At 36.3% G+C, this 22,014-nt stretch overlaps 1 protein-coding gene across 1 annotated transcript; it reads left to right on the forward strand.

The window, feature by feature from the left end:
- The first annotated feature begins 990 nt into the window (after nucleotides 1-990).
- LOC140140959 (small ribosomal subunit protein mS31-like) lies at nucleotides 991-17,778 on the forward strand. The gene is made up of 8 exons (XM_072162726.1): nucleotides 991-1,177; nucleotides 10,849-11,091; nucleotides 11,344-11,511; nucleotides 12,146-12,244; nucleotides 13,069-13,239; nucleotides 15,451-15,512; nucleotides 16,430-16,600; nucleotides 17,409-17,778. The coding sequence occupies exons 1-8, from the start codon at nucleotides 1,128-1,130 to the stop codon at nucleotides 17,654-17,656; spliced, it is 1,212 nt and encodes a 403-aa protein (XP_072018827.1). The 5' UTR covers nucleotides 991-1,127; the 3' UTR covers nucleotides 17,657-17,778.
- Nucleotides 17,779-22,014: the final 4,236 nt, after the last annotated feature.

Consider the following 22,014-nt stretch of genomic DNA (forward strand, 5'->3'; position numbering starts at 1 on the left):
ATATTATATATATAGCGCCTTTTCCCAGATCTCGGAGCTATAAACTGATGAAATATGGTGCAAAAGTGGAATAAATGCGCGTGAAGTGCGCGAAAATTTGCACTTTGGGGGCTAAAATGGGCAAATATGAGGTTAATTTGGTCAGAAACTCACATTCAGGCGTCAACATTGGGGGGATGATTGTATGGTCTTGGACCACCCCCTGCCAAAATATTGGGGGATTTATCCCCCGATCTACGCCTATGAGTACAGTCAACAGTACCGGGATGATCCCCTGCTCTTTTCGAATAACCTGTGCACACTGCATTAATGTCAGAAATACATGTAGGCCTCAGCACAGCACAGGACCGACGCCCGGGACCGACGGCTTAAAGTGCCCTCCGAAGAAGCAAGTAGAGTGAAGTGCCTTGCTCAAGGACACAAAGAGCCAGCCGAGCTCAGGCGGACCTCGGATTCGAACCCGTGACCCTTGGATTCACAGTCCAACGCCTTAACCGCTCGGCCACGAAAAAGATTAGAAAATGTGTTTTCCAAAATTTAGAACTTTATTGCATTATCTTGAAATTAGTCTTTGGGCTTGTCACAGCATATGAAAAACGTCCTACTAAAAACGCATGTTTTATTTCCAAAAATTTACCCAATTTTAAAATTATTGCCAGTTATAAATAGCTAAAGGATTAGGATTTAGCTATATTTCGTTCGGCAAAACAGGACTGATGATAACATTTTTAATCAAAAAAAATAGTGCTGTATTTTTCTGAAATAGAGAATAGCATGCCATAGATTGTTTGATGCGATCATTTATTAATGTTTCTAATAAGAACAATTTCACATCAAAAGCAGTATTGGTTACAGATGTCCGGAGAGCTTACATCCGTACCCCGGCATCCGTATCATGTTTATTCTTGGGAGTTTTGCAAACTTGTAATCGTTTTTCCACGTAAACTGCCTTACTGGGCTGTGGAGTTAGTATTGATTTGCCCGTCACTATTTGAATCGGCATGTCAAGATTTCACTTCGACGATCGCACAGTAAATGAAGATGATATTTTGATGCACAAATTTGTGTTATATAGTGTAATTTCAATCTAATCAGTGACTGTAATTCTTATCAAAGAGACCTTTATTATGAATAACCTAACTAGAAGTCAGTTATTGGTTCGGCTGTTACAAAAAGAGTAAGTTGATACAGTGTAGTAAGTGTGTCGAGCTGTTGAATTCGGAAGACTTCGTCGAATTCGGAAGCATGGACATCATATATCGGAAACAGGACGGTTCGCACCCTTTCAATTTCGGACCCGTGCACTTTCGCCCCCTTTCAATTTCGCACCCGTGCACTTTCGCCCCCTTTTTAAACCGCGGGTAATGTGCTGCTGTTGATTGATGATGCACGATCGATCGCTTCAACTCCCGGCGGTACAGTGGGGTGTTGTATGTGTATAGTATTGGTTGACTTTTGAGTGTTGATTGTCTGTGTTTGCAGTACCGGTACTGGGTCCAGCGTGTACAAAAGCAAATAGTATGTTGATGGACTCTCCGGTTCGATTGAATTTAATAGGCCTATATTATTACGATATATTAAATGTGCTTCGACTAAAGATTGGTATTCATTATGTTTTTGATTTGTTATTTTGTTTTACTTAGGCCTATTTTATTTTATTTCATTTCTATTTTATTTTATTTTAAGCCTATTAATTATTTTTATTATATTATTATTATTATTATTATTATTATTATTATTATTATTATTATTATTATTATTATATAATTATTATTATATTATTGTTATTAGAATTATGTTATCTTATTAGTACTTTATAATAGGCTATATAATTTAGTATTCAATTATTTATGGCCTATAAAGTATAAAATTTATAGGGCCTAATAATGATATTGCCAAAAATATGATGGCTTATAATTTATAATTTTATCCCATCTTTATGTTGCGAATTGATCTTCTTTGACATGACACTAATGGAAAAAAAAATATTTAGCAAATTTCTCAAAGACAAATGCGCACAAGCAAAACAAATGCCTGCAGCAGCTTTGCGATAATGCTGTGCCGACTTTCACCACCTTTCTTCACCGCGAGTATCAGCTGCCACTAGCACGCTAAAGCGCCGGGCGTGACATGGGTTCAATCAATGCAATGGTAGCCTACGGTGACTAGGCAGTAGCACGCATATATTCGATCCCAGAACACACCCGTGCGGATCGATTGCTTGACAAGTCTCCGGCCACGCGGCCGCATGTGATTGTATAAAGTGTGACTCCTTCAACCCATTATGTAATGAATGACTTACGCGAAAGCGCCGGGTATGGTGTGGGTCCAATCAATGGTAGGGTACCGTAAACAGACACGCAAAAAGTGCCATATGCCTCTTGACGTACGATCGTAAAATATTATTAATCAGGAAAGTTTTCTGTTCGTTTTAATGAGAAATGTAAATAAGGAACCAAATGTTTTAACTTTTATGTCTTTTAATGAATGATGTATTTTGTCTGTGTTCTTAATTAATTTAATATATATTTCTACAAGTGTTACGTAAATTGTATAAAACAAAGAAATGTAAATACTTTTAATGAATTTTGATATATTTGATGTATGATTTTTTGATGTTTATGCATTTTGATGTTTTTAAAAATTCTTACATATATAGGGCCTATGTATAATTCTACAAATTGTTATGTATATTGTTTTTATGACACAGAGCCCCTGTAATAGCAGATTTATCTGAAAGGTAGCCCTGTATAAATATGGTTTTAATAAATAACATAAAGTAAATAAACAAATTTGTGGAAAAAATGCTATCCAATTCTGCATTGTAAATGATTGACATTTATGTGTTCATGATTCATTTTGTTTACTGGCCTGTCAATCACGGACTCATTATGACGATGCTTTATTAACACCACGGCACATCTTATATCTTAATCTGCTAAATATGCCGACAATTTTAAGGCGGGATGTTTGAACTCGAAGATGTCAATAATGTAATATAGCATCTATTTCTTAGATAATAAAGATCGTGTAAAGGAGATGAATTTCTTTCTTTATTTTTCTTTTCGTTTTCCTTTTTTTTCGTTTTTATAGTGCCTTTTTTCTTCTTTTTTTTTAATCAAGAAAGCTGCTTTGTCTTTTGAACCCTGTTTTGTTTTTGGATGTTGCTGCACATAATAAACAGTTTTAAACAATCAATTTATTTCTATCAATTAGATTTGTTCAGTTCATCTTAATTTCTTTGGATTTCGTTTTTTCTTTCCCTTTCTTTCTTTATTTCCTTTCTTTCTTTTTTCGTTTGCATGATCAGGCTATAGGGTCCGGCGCATAAATGACATCTATCTTAAAGGAGTATTTCGTGATCCTAGTATCATCTTTTTATGACATTTTTAGTAGACATGGTAGATATGCTTGAAAAAATCTTATTCCCAAAATTTCAGTTGATTCCGATTTTGCATTATGCGAGTTATGCATGACTATGTGTATTACACTGCTCCATAGGCCACTGTTGTAATTTCGGTCTGGTACACCAGAACGTAATTCAAAATTGACGATATTTTTGCTAGACGAATTAAATCTGCAAGAATTATTTTTTGGACATAAACATTATGTAGCCAGAGGTTTCCAGTGGTATAAAAATCTCAATTTTTTTGAGAAAAGTGAGGGGATAATAATAATAATAATAATAATAATAATAATAATAATAATAATAATAATAATAATAATAACTTTATTTATACACGGTAAAACATGTTCAATACAATATTGATCTTCCACATGTCCGTGTGGGTATTAAAACATTACTAAAATATAAAATATAAAAGTTTGTTAAAAGATAATTATAATGCAAAAATGTACATAGACTAATACAATATTTCACTAAGAGACAAAAATTTATAATAAATGAATATGATAAAAATAATCTGCATTCATCCTCATATCATTGTTATTCTTCTTCTTATTATTATTATCATTATATTATATTATTAAATAAACTTTGTTTATATTATTAACATTGTTATTATTATTATTATTATTATCATATTATTATTATTATCATCATATTATATTATTAAATTAACTTTGTTTATATGTTTTGTGTTACTTCCCCATTGGATGTTGTGTCATACTTTCATTGTTTTTAATTTTATCCATTGCTTGTTGACACTTGTATCCTTTTGGATCCATCCTTTGGTCGTCAGTTGGAACAAATTTTCACTGTTTTTATACATATTATAATTAATAATTAAATATAAATTTATTATTATTATTACTATTTATTATTATTACTATTTTTATCATTGAATTCTAATTATTTCATTATTTTGGGTAAGCCTGCTGCTAAAATATCTGGCCTGTAATATATACTGAGAAAAAAAAATCGTTCCTCTATTTTGTTATAAAATATCCTTTCTTTCCTTCCTTCCCGGGTTTATCATGACTATGCCCGACGGCCCCAGCAGTCCAGCACTATAAACATACTACGCCGCACAGCCGGGAGTTCAAGCAATCGATCGTGCATCAATCAACAGCAGCACAATACCAGCGGTATAAAAAGGGGCGAAAGTGCACGGTGCGAAAATAGAAAGGGGCGAAAGTGCAGGTCCGAAATTGAAAGGGTGCGAACCGTCCAGCATTCCATATATCATTGACATACATGTATGTACTATACCCTATACTGTCTGGGATCTAAATTTCTATACGTTGATTTAAAAAAAAAAAATGTATATGGGTGAAGGTTCATGTTAGCCAGTGCACCACGCAATTGAATGGAGTTGCTGATTTCCAGAGGTCAGCAACTTTTCTTTTAAATAAAAATAAAATAAATGGGATGTCCGATGATAAAAAGCTTGTTCGATGGAATAAAAGGTATGTTTGTACAGTTGAAAACATGTTTAACCTTGTTGCGAAAGTTTAATAATGATAAATTTGCAATTTGTACCTTATAGCTCGGGTGGTCTTTAAAAGTCAGGATCGCCGAACTAGGGATCATCATAAGTTCGACTTCATAGCTATCAAGCCTCAAAATAAGCAGGCACCCAGGAGCCATTTACCCAATAACATTTTGGCTCCTGGTGAGGTCCACAATAAAATCAAGTGAACCAGACTCTACATTTAAACAAAAATTAGAGCCTGGTAGTTAAACCGGGTTTTGTATTTAATGTGTACAATTAATAGGTATCCCAGGCAAACCTTAGTTAACACATTTGCTAGTCAGCCAAATTCGCTGACAATGTCAATGCATATTTACATAGAAATTTAAAACAACTGGCCGAAGAAGGAAACCTACATTTATGTTTTCTATACTTCACTTGACCCAAATATATGATTTTTTATGGTGATAAGACAATCGCACATGGAATTTTAGAGGATTTTGATAGCAGTTCCATTAAAAAAGCTGCTATCATAATGAGACTATTAGATCTAGAAACACCCCGAAATGCCGTTTTGGGGAATTTTGCTAGCTGAATCTTTTTGATGAAAGTCAATCTTTGACAAGATGTAACTTTGCTATGGAAAGTGCTATGAAAAAAAGGTTTTCAGTTTTGGCTTTGTTTACTCAAGAGCTTTAATTTAATATATATAAAATGATGCAGTTTGATGGCAAATTTGAATTCACCTAGCAATAGCATACCTACAATTAAAATGTAAATGACTCCTAGGTCTTTCAAAATGGCTCCTGGTTCACTAGATAATCACAGGACCAGGAGCCGCCTTTTCCAAATGTGTGGCTCCTTCCAGATCTGCTTATTTTGAGGCTTGATAGCTATTAAGGGGGTACTACACCCCTGTCCAATTTTGTGCCTATTTTTGCATTTTTCTCAAAAATTAGAGCGCATTGGTGACAAGTAAGATATATTACAGGGGCAAGGACTACAACTACTGCACTGGAAATTTTATTTCGGCACAGACAGTAGTTGTTGAGTTGCAGTCAAAAATGAGGGGAAACCAGTATTTGATCAAAAAATCAATAACTACTTGCCTTGAGTTGCTGAATTTTCATAGCAATAGTTTTAGTCCTTGCCCCTACAACATGCATATCTTAATTGTCACCGATGCGCTATAATTTTTTATAATTTTTCAAAAATAGGCACAAAATTGGCCAGGGGTGCAGTACCCCCTTAACTTAAAAACAGAATGGACGTAAACTTGCAAAAAATCATGAAAAGCGCCCTCATGCTCAATTTTGACCCAAAATTGCCATTTTAAAGAAAACGCAATGTCCAATTTTCATGCAACTTTCAAAATTAGGTATTTACATTTAGAGCTCATTTACATATATTTAGACACCAAAATCATAGGAACATGCCAGAAAAGGAAGTACTTTGAAGGATTTTGTACTCAAATCCACTCCTCCACTGTAAAGATAAGGTATGGTGACACAAGAGGGTGCTGCACACTTTTTGCAACTTTTTAACCATGATGCAAAACTAAACCTTGATCATGTTGATGCAAAAGTTAAAAAAAAGGGCTTTTGTCTAACACACGCGTCGCGTCACGCCACGTCACGTCGCGTCGCGTCACGTCACGTTGATATCTTCTTAAAAGTTACAAACAAGTCATACGGATTCAGTTCACGATTTCGTTTAGTTTTTCCCGGGGTGTTTCCGCCGAACCCGTCATTATCCCAGGCCCACAGTGAAATGGTTATCGGCGGGGCGATTGCTGACGGCCGCACACCACCAAATAAGCCCCATCGAAATGCACGTAAAAGGGCAAACAGATTCGCGATTTTACCTTCCATGAATTTCCAGACACGATCATTTATTTAAAAAATGACTTTTTTCTATGGCAAAATATTTACTTGTATTTGTATGAAAAAATATTCCTTATTAATTTTACTTGGCCTATACAAATGTAGGTCCTACCAGCTTTAAACCACGATGAGTAGGTCAAAGGTCAAATTAGGGTCATGGTCACACAACATTAATGGGGTGGTCAGTGATTATTGTGACCAAGCCTGGTCAAAATCCGATGTAGTATACGGGTGCTAGACTCATTTTGAAATGTTGCCAGAAAGAAGAAAAATGACCTTTGACCCCTTATTTGTGTACATCCTATATGAAGCATGAGAAGGGGATACTTCTAAAATATTTTGGTGGAAATCAGCTTAATCGTCTAGAAGCCTTAGTATTTTTGTGTGAAAAAAATCACATTTTCAACTATATAATCAATGTCAAAGGTCAAATTGGGGTACAAACCATAAATGGGAGTGGTCAGTGGTCATTCTGACCAAGTTTGGTTAAAATCCAACTTAGTATGTGGATGTTATAGCGATTTGAAATGTTGCCAGAAGAAAGAAATGCGGGTGAAAGAAAGCATTTGGCATTTTGGCAACATTTGTTGCCAAATGCAAAAAGGGAGCAAAAGACAACCGAGACGAGAGCAAATAGCCCCTACTGCGAATTATATGACCAGCTATTTACACCGCCATCAAAGAAGACCAAATAATACCGCATCATATACCTCACAGATTCTGCAAAAATGGCTAACGTGTTTTATAAGTCTGAAACACGCGAATGAGGTAGCTTATTTTGTTTTGATAGGCCATTTTCACGTGTGTTTCAGTGGGAGCATTATTTAGTGGTGTGCGACTGTACGTAGCCTCCGTCGCAGGCTACTCGTGTTTTATCACACTCATAGTTTGAGAAAAGCGAAAACGCACCGCCTGCAAAAAGAGGCTACACTAAACTAGGATACGGGCTGTGGTTTAAAAGTAGTTCCAGCAATCCCGATTATTTTATTCATTGAAGCTTTGCTGTGCTTTGCGGCATTGATGAAAAGCTGGAATTCCATGGACTATTTCACGGACTATTTATCACGTGGGGAGATAAGGGTAATTGTGGAGTTAATAATTTATTATGAACTTTTGATAACATTTCAACGTGACGCGACGTGACGTGACGCGACGTGACGTGACGCGACGTGACGTGACGCGACACGTGTGTTAGATAAAAGCCAAAAAAAGAAGTCCTAATAGCAACGGTGGCCTGAAAGTCTAGATCGCCAAAATATGAATCTATGATGCTTGTTTTGGTGGGTCTGCGTGCAAGATTTTTGTAGATTAATTTAATTTTATTTAAGGGGGTACTACACCCCTGGCCAATTTTGTGCCTATTTTTGCATTTTTCTCAAAAATTATAGCACATAGGTGACAAGTAAGATATGTATATTATAGGGCAAGGACTAAAATGCTGACAAAATGTGACGGGTAGGTCCTACATGTAAATGCCAAAAGCCGAGAATAAATGCACAATATCGGGTGTTTCTCTATTCAAATCTTGCAATATTTGAACGCGTATGTTTTCATGGGACTTTGGATTTGAAGTGATCCGCAAAGTGTCTGAACGCGTAAATACGCGTGTTTTGTGCGTTAAAGTAAACCCTGCGCATGACCCTTTAGAAGGGGGTGATTTCATTCATACAAATGGGCAGTTCTATATGAGAGAGAGCAAATTCCAAATGGTGAATATTGTTAATATCTCCAAAAACACTGGTGCCACAATTACAAATTTGGTATCAAATGATAGAGTAGAAAAATATCTTTAATATGATGGGTATAATTGCAGTTATATTACTACTGATTTTTTTTCAAAAAACATATTTTTCTGCCCAAAATGTTGTGTTTGAAAATGCAAACATACATGTTTTGATGCTTTATTTTCACCCCCTGTATTAATGATAAGTAACATTATTATGATTGATATTAAATGTCGGAACATGTGAAGTGTTAACATAACCATTTAAAATAATCTGATATTTTTAAAGAAACAACATTTATCCAGGAAATTTTCAGAAGTAATTCCGTAACCATTTTTGTGTAATTCTGTTACCGCGACCTGTTTGGAAAAACGATTGAGTATGGAGTATCCGTGAGAATATAACACAATAAATTCCTGCCATAGGTAATAAAGACCAGAATCAACCTGAGGTTAATGTGTTATAGATTTCTTAGAAATTCTATTGAAAGTTAAGCCAAAATAAAACCCAATTTTCTGACGTAATTCCGTTACCAAAACCTACCAACATTCTTTAAGTCTTGGATCATTCCCAGCGTTCGAAATTTTGGTTGTCCGGTTGCCCGGGACAACTAAAAAAGTCACCGGACAACCAAAAATACTGATTCGGTTGTCCGCCGGACAACCATAAATCTAGCCAAAAGTCACATTTGTACAGCTCAACTGATCATACTTTTCCTACATTCGACCTTGAATGATTTTTGAGTTGACACAGTCATGAAAATAACTATAGATACTTGACAGACCATTAGTAGCCCAGTTCTGAACCTTTTCATTGATCATTCATAACAATAGGTATCTGATGGATCAGTGAAGAAAAGACGGGATTATAATATATCCGTAACCTTGATATTATAGTACATCTCAAGGAAAAAGTGCAATGGACATGTTTTCATTTTATGTTTCAAATATCCCATGCATGAAAATTGAGTATTTAACCCAAAATGGAAAATGGAACAATTTATTGGAAATCTGTTTTAACAGATTTTTTTGACATCTTTTTCTGCACTGTATTATACCTAAATTAATAAATTTGATAAATATTCAAAGAAAATATAGGTCATCCAAAAAATGTGATTTTTACACATTTTGGGGCAAAAAAGGAAAAATAAGCAAAAATATCAAAATCTGTTTAACAGCTTCATTCATCAAGTCATAACAAACGGCCTACATGCTTAATTTACAATAAAATATTGAAATTGTGAAAAATATAGGTATTTATTGATTTTCATGTTTTTCTTGCAAATATGCTAATAATATGCAAATTATGAAATTGCAAAATAAAGTTTCTACATAGCATACATCTTTCAAGTGTGATGTTCAAAATGACAGACATCAAAAAGAGATTCGATGAAATGTAAAGGTGTAGTAACAATTTTGGCATGGACTGTCTGGTTAGGAAAAGTACGGTAAGTTGAGCTGTAGGCCTACGGACAACCAAAAACTTTGAAGGACAACCAGAAATTGTAATCTGGTTGTCCGTGGGACAACCATTTATTTTTCCTAAATTCCAACACTGATCATTCCACATGCAGAAAGTTTCCAAATTTTCATTTTAATATGATAGCAGGGGTATCACCTAACCAGATAAAACTTTGTACAATCAGTTAGGTCTTAAGACTTATCTATAGCATGTTACATTATGGCCAAAAATGTCTCTGAATTGTAATTCCGTTACTGTGGAATTGCCTAAATATATCATACTATAGGCTCTGGTTGTGGTAATCTGTTCCAGATTATTAATTTATCACAGAGATGTTTTTAGTTGGTTGGGCCCAAAATCTGCTCTGACCCAACAAGAGTTCACATCACATTCAAGTACAAACCAAATTTGTGGCATCGGTGGTCGATGCTTTGCGTCACACGCTAGCGCGACGCGACGCGTAAAGAGCGTGGTGCACAAAACGCGCAGCAGTTGGCGCGCCAAAGAAGCATTGCACTGAAATATTTATTCTCATACCTCCAGTTTCCGAGGTCTATTTACTTTGTACTTCTATGTGGACAGACTATAGCCAGAGGTCATTGACACTGTCCAAAATATGGAAAAGATGGCGGACAACTAAACATTGATTCTGCCTATTATGTACTATTCAAGTACAGCACTATTCAGTTACTCCCTCCCCCATCGTAGGAAATATGGGGCACTGGTGAGGATTGTGGGATAGTTCCAGTAAGTCTGTCTCAGCAAAATATTGATTTACCGTACAAGTTCTAGTCCGTGTGATATAATGAATTAAAAAAAACGGATTATGATGGTTAGACCCTTACTAGATATTAGAGTTCCACAAAAAACACTTAATGTCACCAGTGTGGATTCATTTCTTTTCAGGATTCGCTATCGAGCTGTCTCAAGGACCATCCAGACATCGGCTTGCTTAAGAACCACCAAATCCAGTAAAGAAGATGGCAAATTACCAGAACAGAAAACGGACAAAGACACTCCAGATGTGGCAGAATCTGACACGGCCAAGAATCTGTTTGACACATTGGCTGGTATGAAGGTATCCAAGACCCCTGCTGGTGCAAGGAAGAAGGAACGCATTGATGCTAGAAGCAGTATCCAAGAAACAAGGTAAAATTAAAATAATCTACACAATCAGAATTAGCAGAGTGTTTAAAGAAATGTTTTAATGTCGGCGTAGTTCCTAGAAGTGTGTATTACCCTTTTCTGACTGACCATGAATTCTGAAAAAATAAGAGTTGTGGTATTTGTTTTTTAAATTGGACACAACATGGACATTTCAAAGCAACAAGTGTTTCCCACAAGTACTCCACAATCAAGCATATGATGTTGTCAATTATTTTTTCATTTCTGAACATGTAGCAAGTTCAAGACAGCAGAAGCTCTTAAGAATGCCATGAGTCAGGCTGCCAAGACTGTGTCCAAATCCTTCCCAGATGCAGACAAGACTGAGTCTGATCTGGTGAAACAGCTGAGACGATACGAAGAGGCTAAAGCTGCTGGGGAACGAGGAGACACAGAAGCTGTCAGGTAAGGGGCGAGAAAACAATAAGTTGAACTGCTTATGCATCAGGCTCAGACTTATGTTTAATGGTTTATGGAATGATATGGGGCTCCATCCTGTAAAGTGTGCTGAGGCTTGTGGATCAACGTCTGGGCAATGTGCTTGTTCGAAGTGCACTATAAATCAATGCGCTTTTATTTTAAGAACGCAAAAAACGTAATTTGAAATTCAAAATGGCCAGGTTGCCAGGATTTATTGAAAAGTGTCATGTGGACATTTATGACTACCTTCACTTATGCTGTAAATAATCTGCAGCAATGCACGGCAGTATAATAATTTATACTCAGATATACATAATGTATGGCAGTATACACAAATCCGAATTGACACATTCCTACACCTCACTGGCGGCCATAGCTGGGGGCCTTCCATCCATTTTACGCGACGCCAGTATCACATGCATGCATCGTTTACCGCTCCCATGACGCGGCGCAAGTGCTACACGCTCCGATGCGCTCGCGATAGTGGGTGTCTTGGATCGCAATCCAAACGAACTAAGCTAGTTTGGCATGGATGGCCCCCAGCTATGGATGACTTAATCCTGACCATCACTTGGCTCGTCGGATTCGTCTATAATGATTTTCAACATATTGTTCACAGTTCCTTGCTGACAGGTTTGAAGGTAGGAAACGTTCAAGAAGAAACAGAAGAAGTGAATGAAATGAAGACAAGGGAAGGAAACGATGCAGGCTCTGTAAGGTAAAATGCTATTTTGTTCCCTGAATTTTTACAGATTATCTGCAATGGGCTATTCAGTTGCAATCCATACACCCTCTATGGATGACATGACCTTCATCTTCCACACAGGGAGTGTGAATTTCAAATTTCAAACCCCCTGTTTGGGAGATTTAGGTCATGTATTCCACAGTGGGTGTATGGATTTCAACTGGAATAGCTCAATGATTCAAAAGAATTCATGTAGATTTCAAATGTAGTCACCCATTCAGGTAACCCCATTTGAGATTCACACTCCCTGTGTGGAATGTTAAGGTCATGTGTTCCATAGGGGGTGTCTATATGTACTTAACTTGAATAGCCAACTTATTCAAATGATTTCTTGTGCCACAAAATGCATGTATGCTTTATGTCCTTATGATGCAAAAGGCCTCATTTTAGCCTTATTATGTGAAGGTGCAGAAAAGATATTTTACAGTTACCACAATGCATTGTTTCCATTTCAATGTTATGTACCGATTTGTAATCCAGTTGAACATGGGTCGCTAGTGACAAATTGTACCTCAGTGAACAGAGCACATCCAGTTCTTGCTAATCATATTTACTTCATGACTATACACCCATGTTTAGCCAGTCTATTCTCAACTTGAAAACAAATATAACATTGATGGTCTTCGTACAAAGTAGCAAGAGTGTCATTTGATAAAATGAGGTTATGTATCATGTCGCAAAAGATTCTGGGAAAGGCAAGATATTTTCTCTTGTCAATGGGCATATGGGCAGGGAATGAAAAATTGTGACTTGTATCAAACTAAAATTGTATCTCTTTTTCATTTTAATTTATGTAGCTCACTCTTAGAAAGCATGGTATCAAAGGAGCCTTATGAAAGGTTACGAAGAGGTCAACAGAGAGACATGGAAGGGGGAAAACGACGGGACATGGATACAAGAAGAGGCATGGAAAGAGCCCAACGACAACGGCTTGGTGTGGAACGAATACAAACTAGTGATAGAAAACTGTGAGTAGATTTCAGAAGCTGAAAGCAGTTTGACCGGTACTTTGTTTTACCTTGAGTTTGGTTGTGATGTCAGGACTTTTAATTCGCTGGAAACTACTGGTCATTTAACAGCATTTCTGATTGGTTGATAACTTGAAATGCCCATTTCAATTGCCAATTATGACTAGGCTTTAAACTACTGTAAAAACAATTTAATTTCGCGAGCACCTCAGATTTCGCGAAATTAAATTGCCGCGAAATTACATTTGTCAAAATACGCTTGTAACTGGTGCCAAATTCGACAACCCTAACTCAACAAATTAAATCTTGAATATTACTAAATTTAACTATAATATCGTAATATTATGTCATAAATTTTTATTTGTTAAACATTTACCTTTTAACATCATTAAAATACATCGTTATCATAACAAGGATCATATAAATTCCAAAATCCTTACTTTCACGTACAACTTGCTGGGTATTGATTTGCTTGTGTTGATACATTCAATGCATAGAAAATAGTGACACTGACTATTTTGAGTTGCTGCAAAATTAAAGTGTTTTACAGTATTTATGGTCAAACTTGCATTTGCAGATGACCTTATTAATACCCTCCTTGATTGGTTCAAAATGTGATACAATATTCATTTTGGCCAATCGGCAGGTAGTTCTCATGGGGTTAAAACAGCTCTTGTACATATGTATATGCTTTGTGAGATTAGCACCCAAAAGCACATATGATTCAATGTTGCAACAAGCAAAACACTACCAAAGTAGAAGTGAAATAAAGTTTAGAGAGCTCGGACAAATAAAACATGGGGGTGGGGAAGTATGGGTGAAAAGGAATGGGAAAAATAATAATAATGTACATTTCTACCACATACAAATCCACAAAAAACACTCATGGCGCAAGAAGAGCTCAAGCAACAAGTAATGAAACCAAACAACAACAGATATATGAAAACAAGCAATAACAAACATGAACTTAACCCACTGAATAGATTCATCAGGTTTGTAGATATACAGTAAAATAATTTTATTATGTACAAAACCAAAATATTTTCCTCACTTGACGGTTTCGCCTATCATGGTCGATAGGCATCATCAGAATGATGCTGGTAGATCCTTACTTCCGGTAGGACGTATCCCGACTGTAAGAACTTAAAACCATAAGCAATATTCATTAGAGCCCAACAATAAGACCTTAGTGTGGCACAAATACCATCTAGCAATAAAAAACAGTAGATTTGAAGCTAACTAAAGGTGAAAACACTCATCAAGTTAGTTGTTATACAAGTCCAACAACTTTTGTGGTGTTGCAAAATTAGACTTTCTCATTTGATTTGGTCAATGCCATTTGATCAGTGCAATTTGATTGATTTCCATGCAATTTACTTTTTTCTTTTTAGTTCAGTAAAATATGTGGTAAGGTATATTGCTGATAGCGAACATGATGCATGCTTGGAATGAAAAGGGCTTAAATCTGTCGTTGCGGGTGTCAAATTCAATAGCTTTTGAGCCCTTTTCATTCCCAGCATGCATCACATTTGCATATAGATCGCTATCAGCAATATACCTTAATCTGCTGTTTTGCTCATGAAAAATGAAATGGGCTATTCCAGTTGATCCATACACTCCCTATGGCAGGTAGTGTGAATTTCAAATGGGGTTACCTGAATGGGTGACTCTATTTGAAATGTACACCACCTGTGTGGGAGTTTCAGGTTATGTCTACCATTGGGGGTGTATGGATTTCAACTGGAATAACCCAATGACACAGCCTCGGTTATAGGCAGTGTAAACCCAATTCCTCTCTGTTGTAATGCAAACTTTATACAAGCCTTATTAGCGTATGGGTCATTCTCAGTGAATGGCTCCAAACAGTGTTGCAGGTGTTTGAGTGAAAATATCTAATGGATAAGGCGTCCGTCTAGGAACAGGTTGTGGGTTCGATTCCCATGCCAGCACTTTCCCTTTTTCAAGTTGGGTTGTGTGCCGGTTTATTTGTTGTCATGTTTAATTGTAACACTTTGGGTTGGTAAACTGTTCATTCTTACTTTTTGAAAATATCTCCAAAACAGATATAGCTCAAGACCGTTTAAAGTATTTCGTCATGGTTAGAGGTCTGAATAAAATAAACCTGAACTGAAAAAGTTGGCAAATGTGCCTTTGTTAAAAGTGGCAGTATTTCTTGCATGTTTTAATAATTCTGTTTGTTTTGTTTTCCAGATTTGTTGGTCGTAGATTAACAAAAGAAAGACTAGGAATCTTCAAGCCAAGCACAACACCAGGTAAGATAGGGTTTTGGAATTAAATCTAATACTGGAACTTACTTTTTGCAACTATTGCGACGTTGCGTCTAGAACCACCAGACTTCATCAGGCAATTGACCCGCTGTAAGTAAGTTCTAGTATTAGATTTAATTCCAAAACTCTGTTTGAAACTACTGGATGACTAAGAACATTCACTCATTTATCAGGTAAGATAGTTGGGTGAATCAGTATTAGACTATTCCAGTTGAAAGTCAGACTCCCTCTGTGGAAGATTTAGCTAAAGTCTTCCACAGAGGGAGTATGGGTTTTGAATATAATAACTGAGTAACTTCCATTTGAAATACTCACTCCAGTTATTCTTTATGTTCCATCACATGGCAAAGGGAGACCAGGGTGACAAAGGACGGGGTTATATACAGAATATCAGCTTGCTATGATAATTGCCATTTTTTGTAATTTTGAAAACACAAGAACAAAATAAGGTTCAAGCATGCATTTAAACAGATTTAATCACCAATCTTTGCACAAGAATAAATGATGACAAGACAAATTAGAGTGAATAACCAGAAATAATTAGGGTGATCACATAACTGATGCATGCTTCAACCATATTTTGTACTTTGTTCTCAAAATGGCAAAAAAATGACTTAGGCAATTATCGTAGCAGCCAGGGTGATGAGAAGCTGTTGGGGGATACCAGGCAACAACCATTAACAACCAAGTGATATGCCTCACTAGCTATGGATCGTAGTTCTTGTAGAAAATTTGTAGTCGCTATCTCCAGAATGAAATGAAATGAAATGTTACCATAAATCCTGACTCTAAATATAACAAAAATTGAAACACATTTTAGTTTAAAATTAGCTCACCTAATGGAAACAAACTTGTTTTTTAGCCTTATAATGTGACTTTTTGATATGGCCCCAACTTTGCAGATTCTGAAGTTACAATTGATGCTGAGCTTGAAATCAAAAGTATCTGGGAGCAGGAGGAGGAGAATGAATTAAACCAACTCCGTAAGATGCAGATGCGACATGGTTTTGATGAGATGATTGATATGACAAGAGAGGGCAGACTATGGAAATATCCCATTGATAATGAACAAGGTATGTTGAGATGATAGAGTAAAGCTATCCAACACTTGGGTTTATGTACTAAATACACAATAATCGGCGGGCCTTATGACATTGCGGATTAATATCTATATATTTTATTTTAAGAATTGTCTCGCCAGAAGCATCACAATTTATTCATTCAAGTCCATTCAAGTCCTGTGCATTGTATATTTTCTTTAACACACACATAAGACCAGATATGTCAACTATATAATCACTCTTAACATGGGTCTACTTTTTCGGCTTAATGGTAAAAGTCTAACAATTCCCGTCGATTACTAACTGGTCAAACTATAACAGGGCTCAGCTGCCTGAGACAACCAATATTTGATGCCAGCCAATCAAATCCATAGACTGACATGCACGGTGGACAACCGGATTTGAAATGACAGATATGTGTAACATTAAGCACTTTTATGAAGGTCAATGAAACAACATAATTATGCAAATTGATAACTTCCAGAAGGACGAAAAAAATTCCACATTTTGTCATCACAGAATTTCATTTAGTCCCCCCATTTTTTTTTGACAATATTTGAACATTTTGTCAAATTTCACCCCCTCCTGAAAGTCACCTTGCCCCCGCCCCCACTGAGACACATAACACATTCGTTTCAGTAAGTAACAACATTTGTATTATCCTGTTGGTCACGCTACGTTTTTCTCATGAAATTTGAGTCACAAGAAAAAAGTTGGTGAAGGCCTGCTTTAACCCAATTATAGTAAAATAAAAGTGGAAAGCAAACATATTAATGTTGCCCCTTATTCAACGTACAGTATCTCACTTTTCCCATTACAGGTCTTGAAGAGGAGCAAGCCGTTGGTTTCCATGAACATGTGCTACTAGATGACCTCATAGAGGATTTCCCAAAAACCGGACCCGTCCGTGACTTCATGGAGCTTGTTATCATTGCTCTGTCCAAGAATGCATACTTCACTGTGCAGCAGAAAAAGGAGCATATAGACTGGTTTAGGAATTACTTCCAAGATAAAGAGGAGGCATTGAGGGAAGCAGAGAGCCTCCCAAAGGATTTCAGTTTTGCATAGTAATAATTAACTACACTAAATCTTTAAGTTGTCTTCACTTCGCATGTATTGGTGTTATGCTTGTAGTGGCGACTGAAAACGTTCCTAAGTCGTGTCGGACTCAGGAAAATATTCTTGCATGACTTTTGACAATTGGCGCCTGTGTAGTGCTTCATTGTACCGCGCTGTTGTGAAAAGATCGCACTCTGAAGTTCTAAAAGTACGTGTTCAATAACAAACACGGTCAAAAGGTCAATTTGGACACAACTGCGCAGTCTCAGATCACCAGAATTGGGTGGAAAAGTCCAACACGTTTTTAACACATAAGTTTCTCAGTTGTCAACCCAGAAAGTTGAAGAATGAATGCTGAGCAGTGTTATCAATTTGCATCAATTTTAATAATGGTGATGTTGAGCTAAGAATTGCATAAGAATTGACTTATCACTCCATTAGAGCAATTTCAAAAATGACATTTGATCATATGGGTGCAATTCAGACTCTGATGATAACACACCACCAAATGGGATATTCCAGTTGAAATCTATACACTTATGGAAGATATTACCTTAATCTCCCACACATCAGGGGGTGTAGATTTCAAATGGAGTCACCCATTCAGGTAAACATATTTGAAATCCGCACCCCCTGTGTGGGAGATTAAGGTCATGTCTTCAATAGAAGTTGTATGGATTTCAACTGAAATAGGCCATTGCTAGTCCCATACCGATGTGTACTTAAAGTCGCTTTCAGAAAATATAATTTTTTCTTCACAGGAGCAACTCAGTTCTAAACAAGAGTTATGAAGGTTGAAAGCAGCCCTGAAAAGTTACTCAATCTCTCACATCTGTGGTACACTTGCAGGATTTAACATTAGTAATCATGAGAAATCCAAATTTAGCCAAAATCATGCCAATATCTGCTCATATTAATTTATTTGTGTAATGTTTTATTCCAAGAATTGAAACGGGCAGTAATATTAAGTGCACTCTACCATAATTTCTATTTGGTGGTGTGAAATCTGATGGGGAAGTGTGACATCATATAATTTTGATGTATCAAATGTAGTTAATTTTCCCAGCACTGTAGTATACAGTTCCTTAGTCTGACAGTTGTTTCATATGAAAATAATGCTTCATGATGAGGGGCTTGTGGTTGGGATATCTTGGGCTAGTCAATTTGAAATCCATACACCCCCTTTGAAAGACATGACTTTAATATCCCACACAGGGGGTGTGGATTTTAAATTTAGTCACCCATTCAGGTAAGTCCATTTGAAATCCACACTCCCTGTGTGGAAGACTTAGGTCATGTCTTCAGTAGGGGATGATGGATTTCAACTGGAAAAAGCCCACTAACATCATTCATTCACATACTGTGTCCACATACAAAATAAAAATCCCAAAATCCCCCCTTATATCTGAGATACCTATTTTCATATCAGTCCCACCTTCCAAACAAATGCACACATTGCATGTTATGATAAATGGTATAAATCATTCTTCCATACTTGTGCAAAGAAATAAATAACTGCAGAAACAATGTATTCTTTATATTTCTTTTTAGCCATGCAGGCTACTTTATTTTCAGTATAGAAATACCTCAAATCAAGTGTTTTCAGATTGATTCTTACACAACAGAATTCCTACCATGTGGGACCGGCATGGATCCCAGCTACCAGTTACATTTTGATTGTCTGGTTCAATTAATAAGGCAGTTACAAAAACAACTCAAGCAGTATTGTGGTAAGATAGTCAGGGCTCAGAATAGCAGTTTTTGTTAAGCTAATGTGATATTCATGGAACAAGGAGTTGTACAGTTGGTGACAATTTTAGCATTTCATCAAATTGGGTTATTTCAGTTGAAATCCATACACCCAGTATGAAAGACATGACCTTAATCTTCCACACACAGAGTGTGATCCCATTTGAAATCTACACCCCTTGTTGTGGGAGATTAAAGTCATTTCTAACACACAGGGTGTATGGATTTCAATTGGAATACCCCATTGTTATGAACCAGGAACTGAAACTTATCAAATGCCACTTCACAATGGCATTGACTGTATGTATTGGCATTTTGATGACATAATCTCTATTTTGATGCAAATCATATTTGGGAATATGAAAATTTTATATTTTAAGTCCTGAATATAACACAAGACTTGTAAATTATTGTCACCACTAAGCTCAATGATTGAGCATCGGGCTACAATGTAATGTTTACCCTGATAATTTTGCAAAATTTGATATTTTTGAGTGCAGAAATATACTTTGCTGCTTTGTATTGGACATGATTTGGTGCACAAATGGGAATTTCCCAAAACTGAAAAATCTAGAAATATTATGTACGCAAAAATATCAGTGGAAACATTGATCAGATGAAAGTCTGTATGTACCATTGATATTTTTTGGGGGGAGTGGAATTACACCTAGATCCTGTGATATTGGTTGACTAAAAAATTCCTTGTTGTGAGGTTTTAGGACAACATTTTGAGATGAAAATGTTCAAATAATTTAATAATTAAGAGTGATAATCATAATACTGATCTATGGTGATGCTAGCCAGCGGACAGTAATGTACTGTAAACTAGCAACTTTGCAATAAAAAACCAATAAGCTTTGTGACAAAGTCCTTTATAATGTTTTCAATAGTAGTTTTGTTATTTCATTGACAAGTTAGGGATGAAATCAAAACTCTACCGCCGGTACCATCCGGTTTCCATTATTTAGAACAATAGAATCCGTATGGAACCGGACTAAACCAACGGTCAACCGCCGGATGAGTTTTGATTTCATTCCTTAAAAACAACATTGAAGCAATTTTAATTCCCAGTTATGGGGAATTTTCTTTGGTTCTCTTGAAAAAATAATTGAATTCAGCTGATTATACTCTGTTCAACTTACAAATGGCAAAAATATTGGGTTTTGTTACTGCACAGCCCTACTGTGCACATCAATAACATACCAACTGATGCTCACGTAAATCGCATGTCGGTCACGCATTACACAAAGCGTAACTAACGTAAATGCTGCCCCCAACTGTGTACACATCATTCTAATCCAATCCACAAATGATTCTTGATATTTGTAAGTTGAACAAAGTATAATATTGATCCTTTCACATTTAATTAAGACAAGTGGGATGACAGGAGTTATATGTTTTAACTTTTAGCCATTTAACTGAAAAAACTGCAGTGTACTTAATACACTGTACATATTGATTTAGTAGAAAATGAGTTGAGGAAGCCAATAGTTGCATTTATATTTCCACAGGTCTTATGGTTCATGAGTTAAGCCAATTTCCCCCTCCCAAGAAAAATCATGCTCATGGAACAAAAATCACATCCCTTATATCAAGCCTTAGGATCTCCTTTTTAGAGCTCATACCATTCCTCTTGTATGTCAGCTTTATTTATAATCTCAATATTTGAGTGCAAACCATACTCCCTCTGACTTGCCTTGAGGATAGACGCAGTATTGTTGGTCGAAGCGGCCATAAAAAAAATTGATTTTCATTATCTGAATCAATATATTATTGAAAAATAACACTTTGGTGTTTTGCAAAAGTTCATTCTACAAATCATATACTTTGAAAAATTGCTTAATTTACTGTTGTTAATGAGTTACGTACGTTTTACAAAAGTGTTGTTGTTTCAGCCCTCTTTAGAACATAACTCAAGAACCACAGGACCTTCAAAAGTATATCTGTGATATTTGAATTCTTCTACACTCTCCCTATGAATTGAACAATGCAATTTTTGCTAAAGCTCACTACCATTAGCAAGATGCTGTGAACTACGTTTTTTTTTTGCTGCTTCGACCAACAATACATCGTATACCCTTAAGTGTGACAAATGAACTACATGTAAACCCCATGCAACAGACACACACTAAACCCATCACCTTGTCTTAGGACAAACATGCCAATTCTTCACACTCCCCCAAAGCCAACAACATTTCATTTATAAATCACCATTCCAGTCAAGTAATAAATCTGTCCTTCTTTGGTTCTACTTTGTCTCATCAGGAGTTACGAGTGACATAGGTGCATATTTCGCTAGTCGTAGTATTGAATTGCGTACAATAACTTAATTGCGTATACACATGAATACAAGGGCAGTTTGTAACAAGCTGACATCACTCAACTCCGGATGATATAAAGTATACCATTTTACAAGACAGACAAGTCAGGGGCGTAGCCAGCTTTCTTGGTCAGGGGGGGCAAAATAAAATTTTGGGGGCATAGACGAAAAAAAATTGCAGTTGCATCATACAATACATAGAGACTGTATGTCTTGAGCTTCCCGAAAAGGGCCTTATTGGGATGATGTGCTGCGTAGTCTTGAAAAAATGGTATTTTACACTATTTTCGCCCATTAT

This window comes from Amphiura filiformis, chromosome 19 (assembly GCF_039555335.1).
Source record: "Amphiura filiformis chromosome 19, Afil_fr2py, whole genome shotgun sequence".
Classification (NCBI taxonomy): Eukaryota; Metazoa; Echinodermata; class Ophiuroidea; order Amphilepidida; family Amphiuridae; genus Amphiura; species Amphiura filiformis.

Coding starts and splice junctions, on each gene's coding strand:
- LOC140140959 (XM_072162726.1), top strand. CDS start 1,128: ATGAATAACCTAACTAGAAGTCAGTTATTGGTTCGGCTGTTACAAAAA. Junction 1,178..10,848: donor GTTCGGCTGTTACAAAAAGA/GTAAGTTGATAC, acceptor ATTTCTTTTCAG/GATTCGCTATCGAGCTGTCT. Junction 11,512..12,145: donor GGAGACACAGAAGCTGTCAG/GTAAGGGGCGAG, acceptor TATTGTTCACAG/TTCCTTGCTGACAGGTTTGA.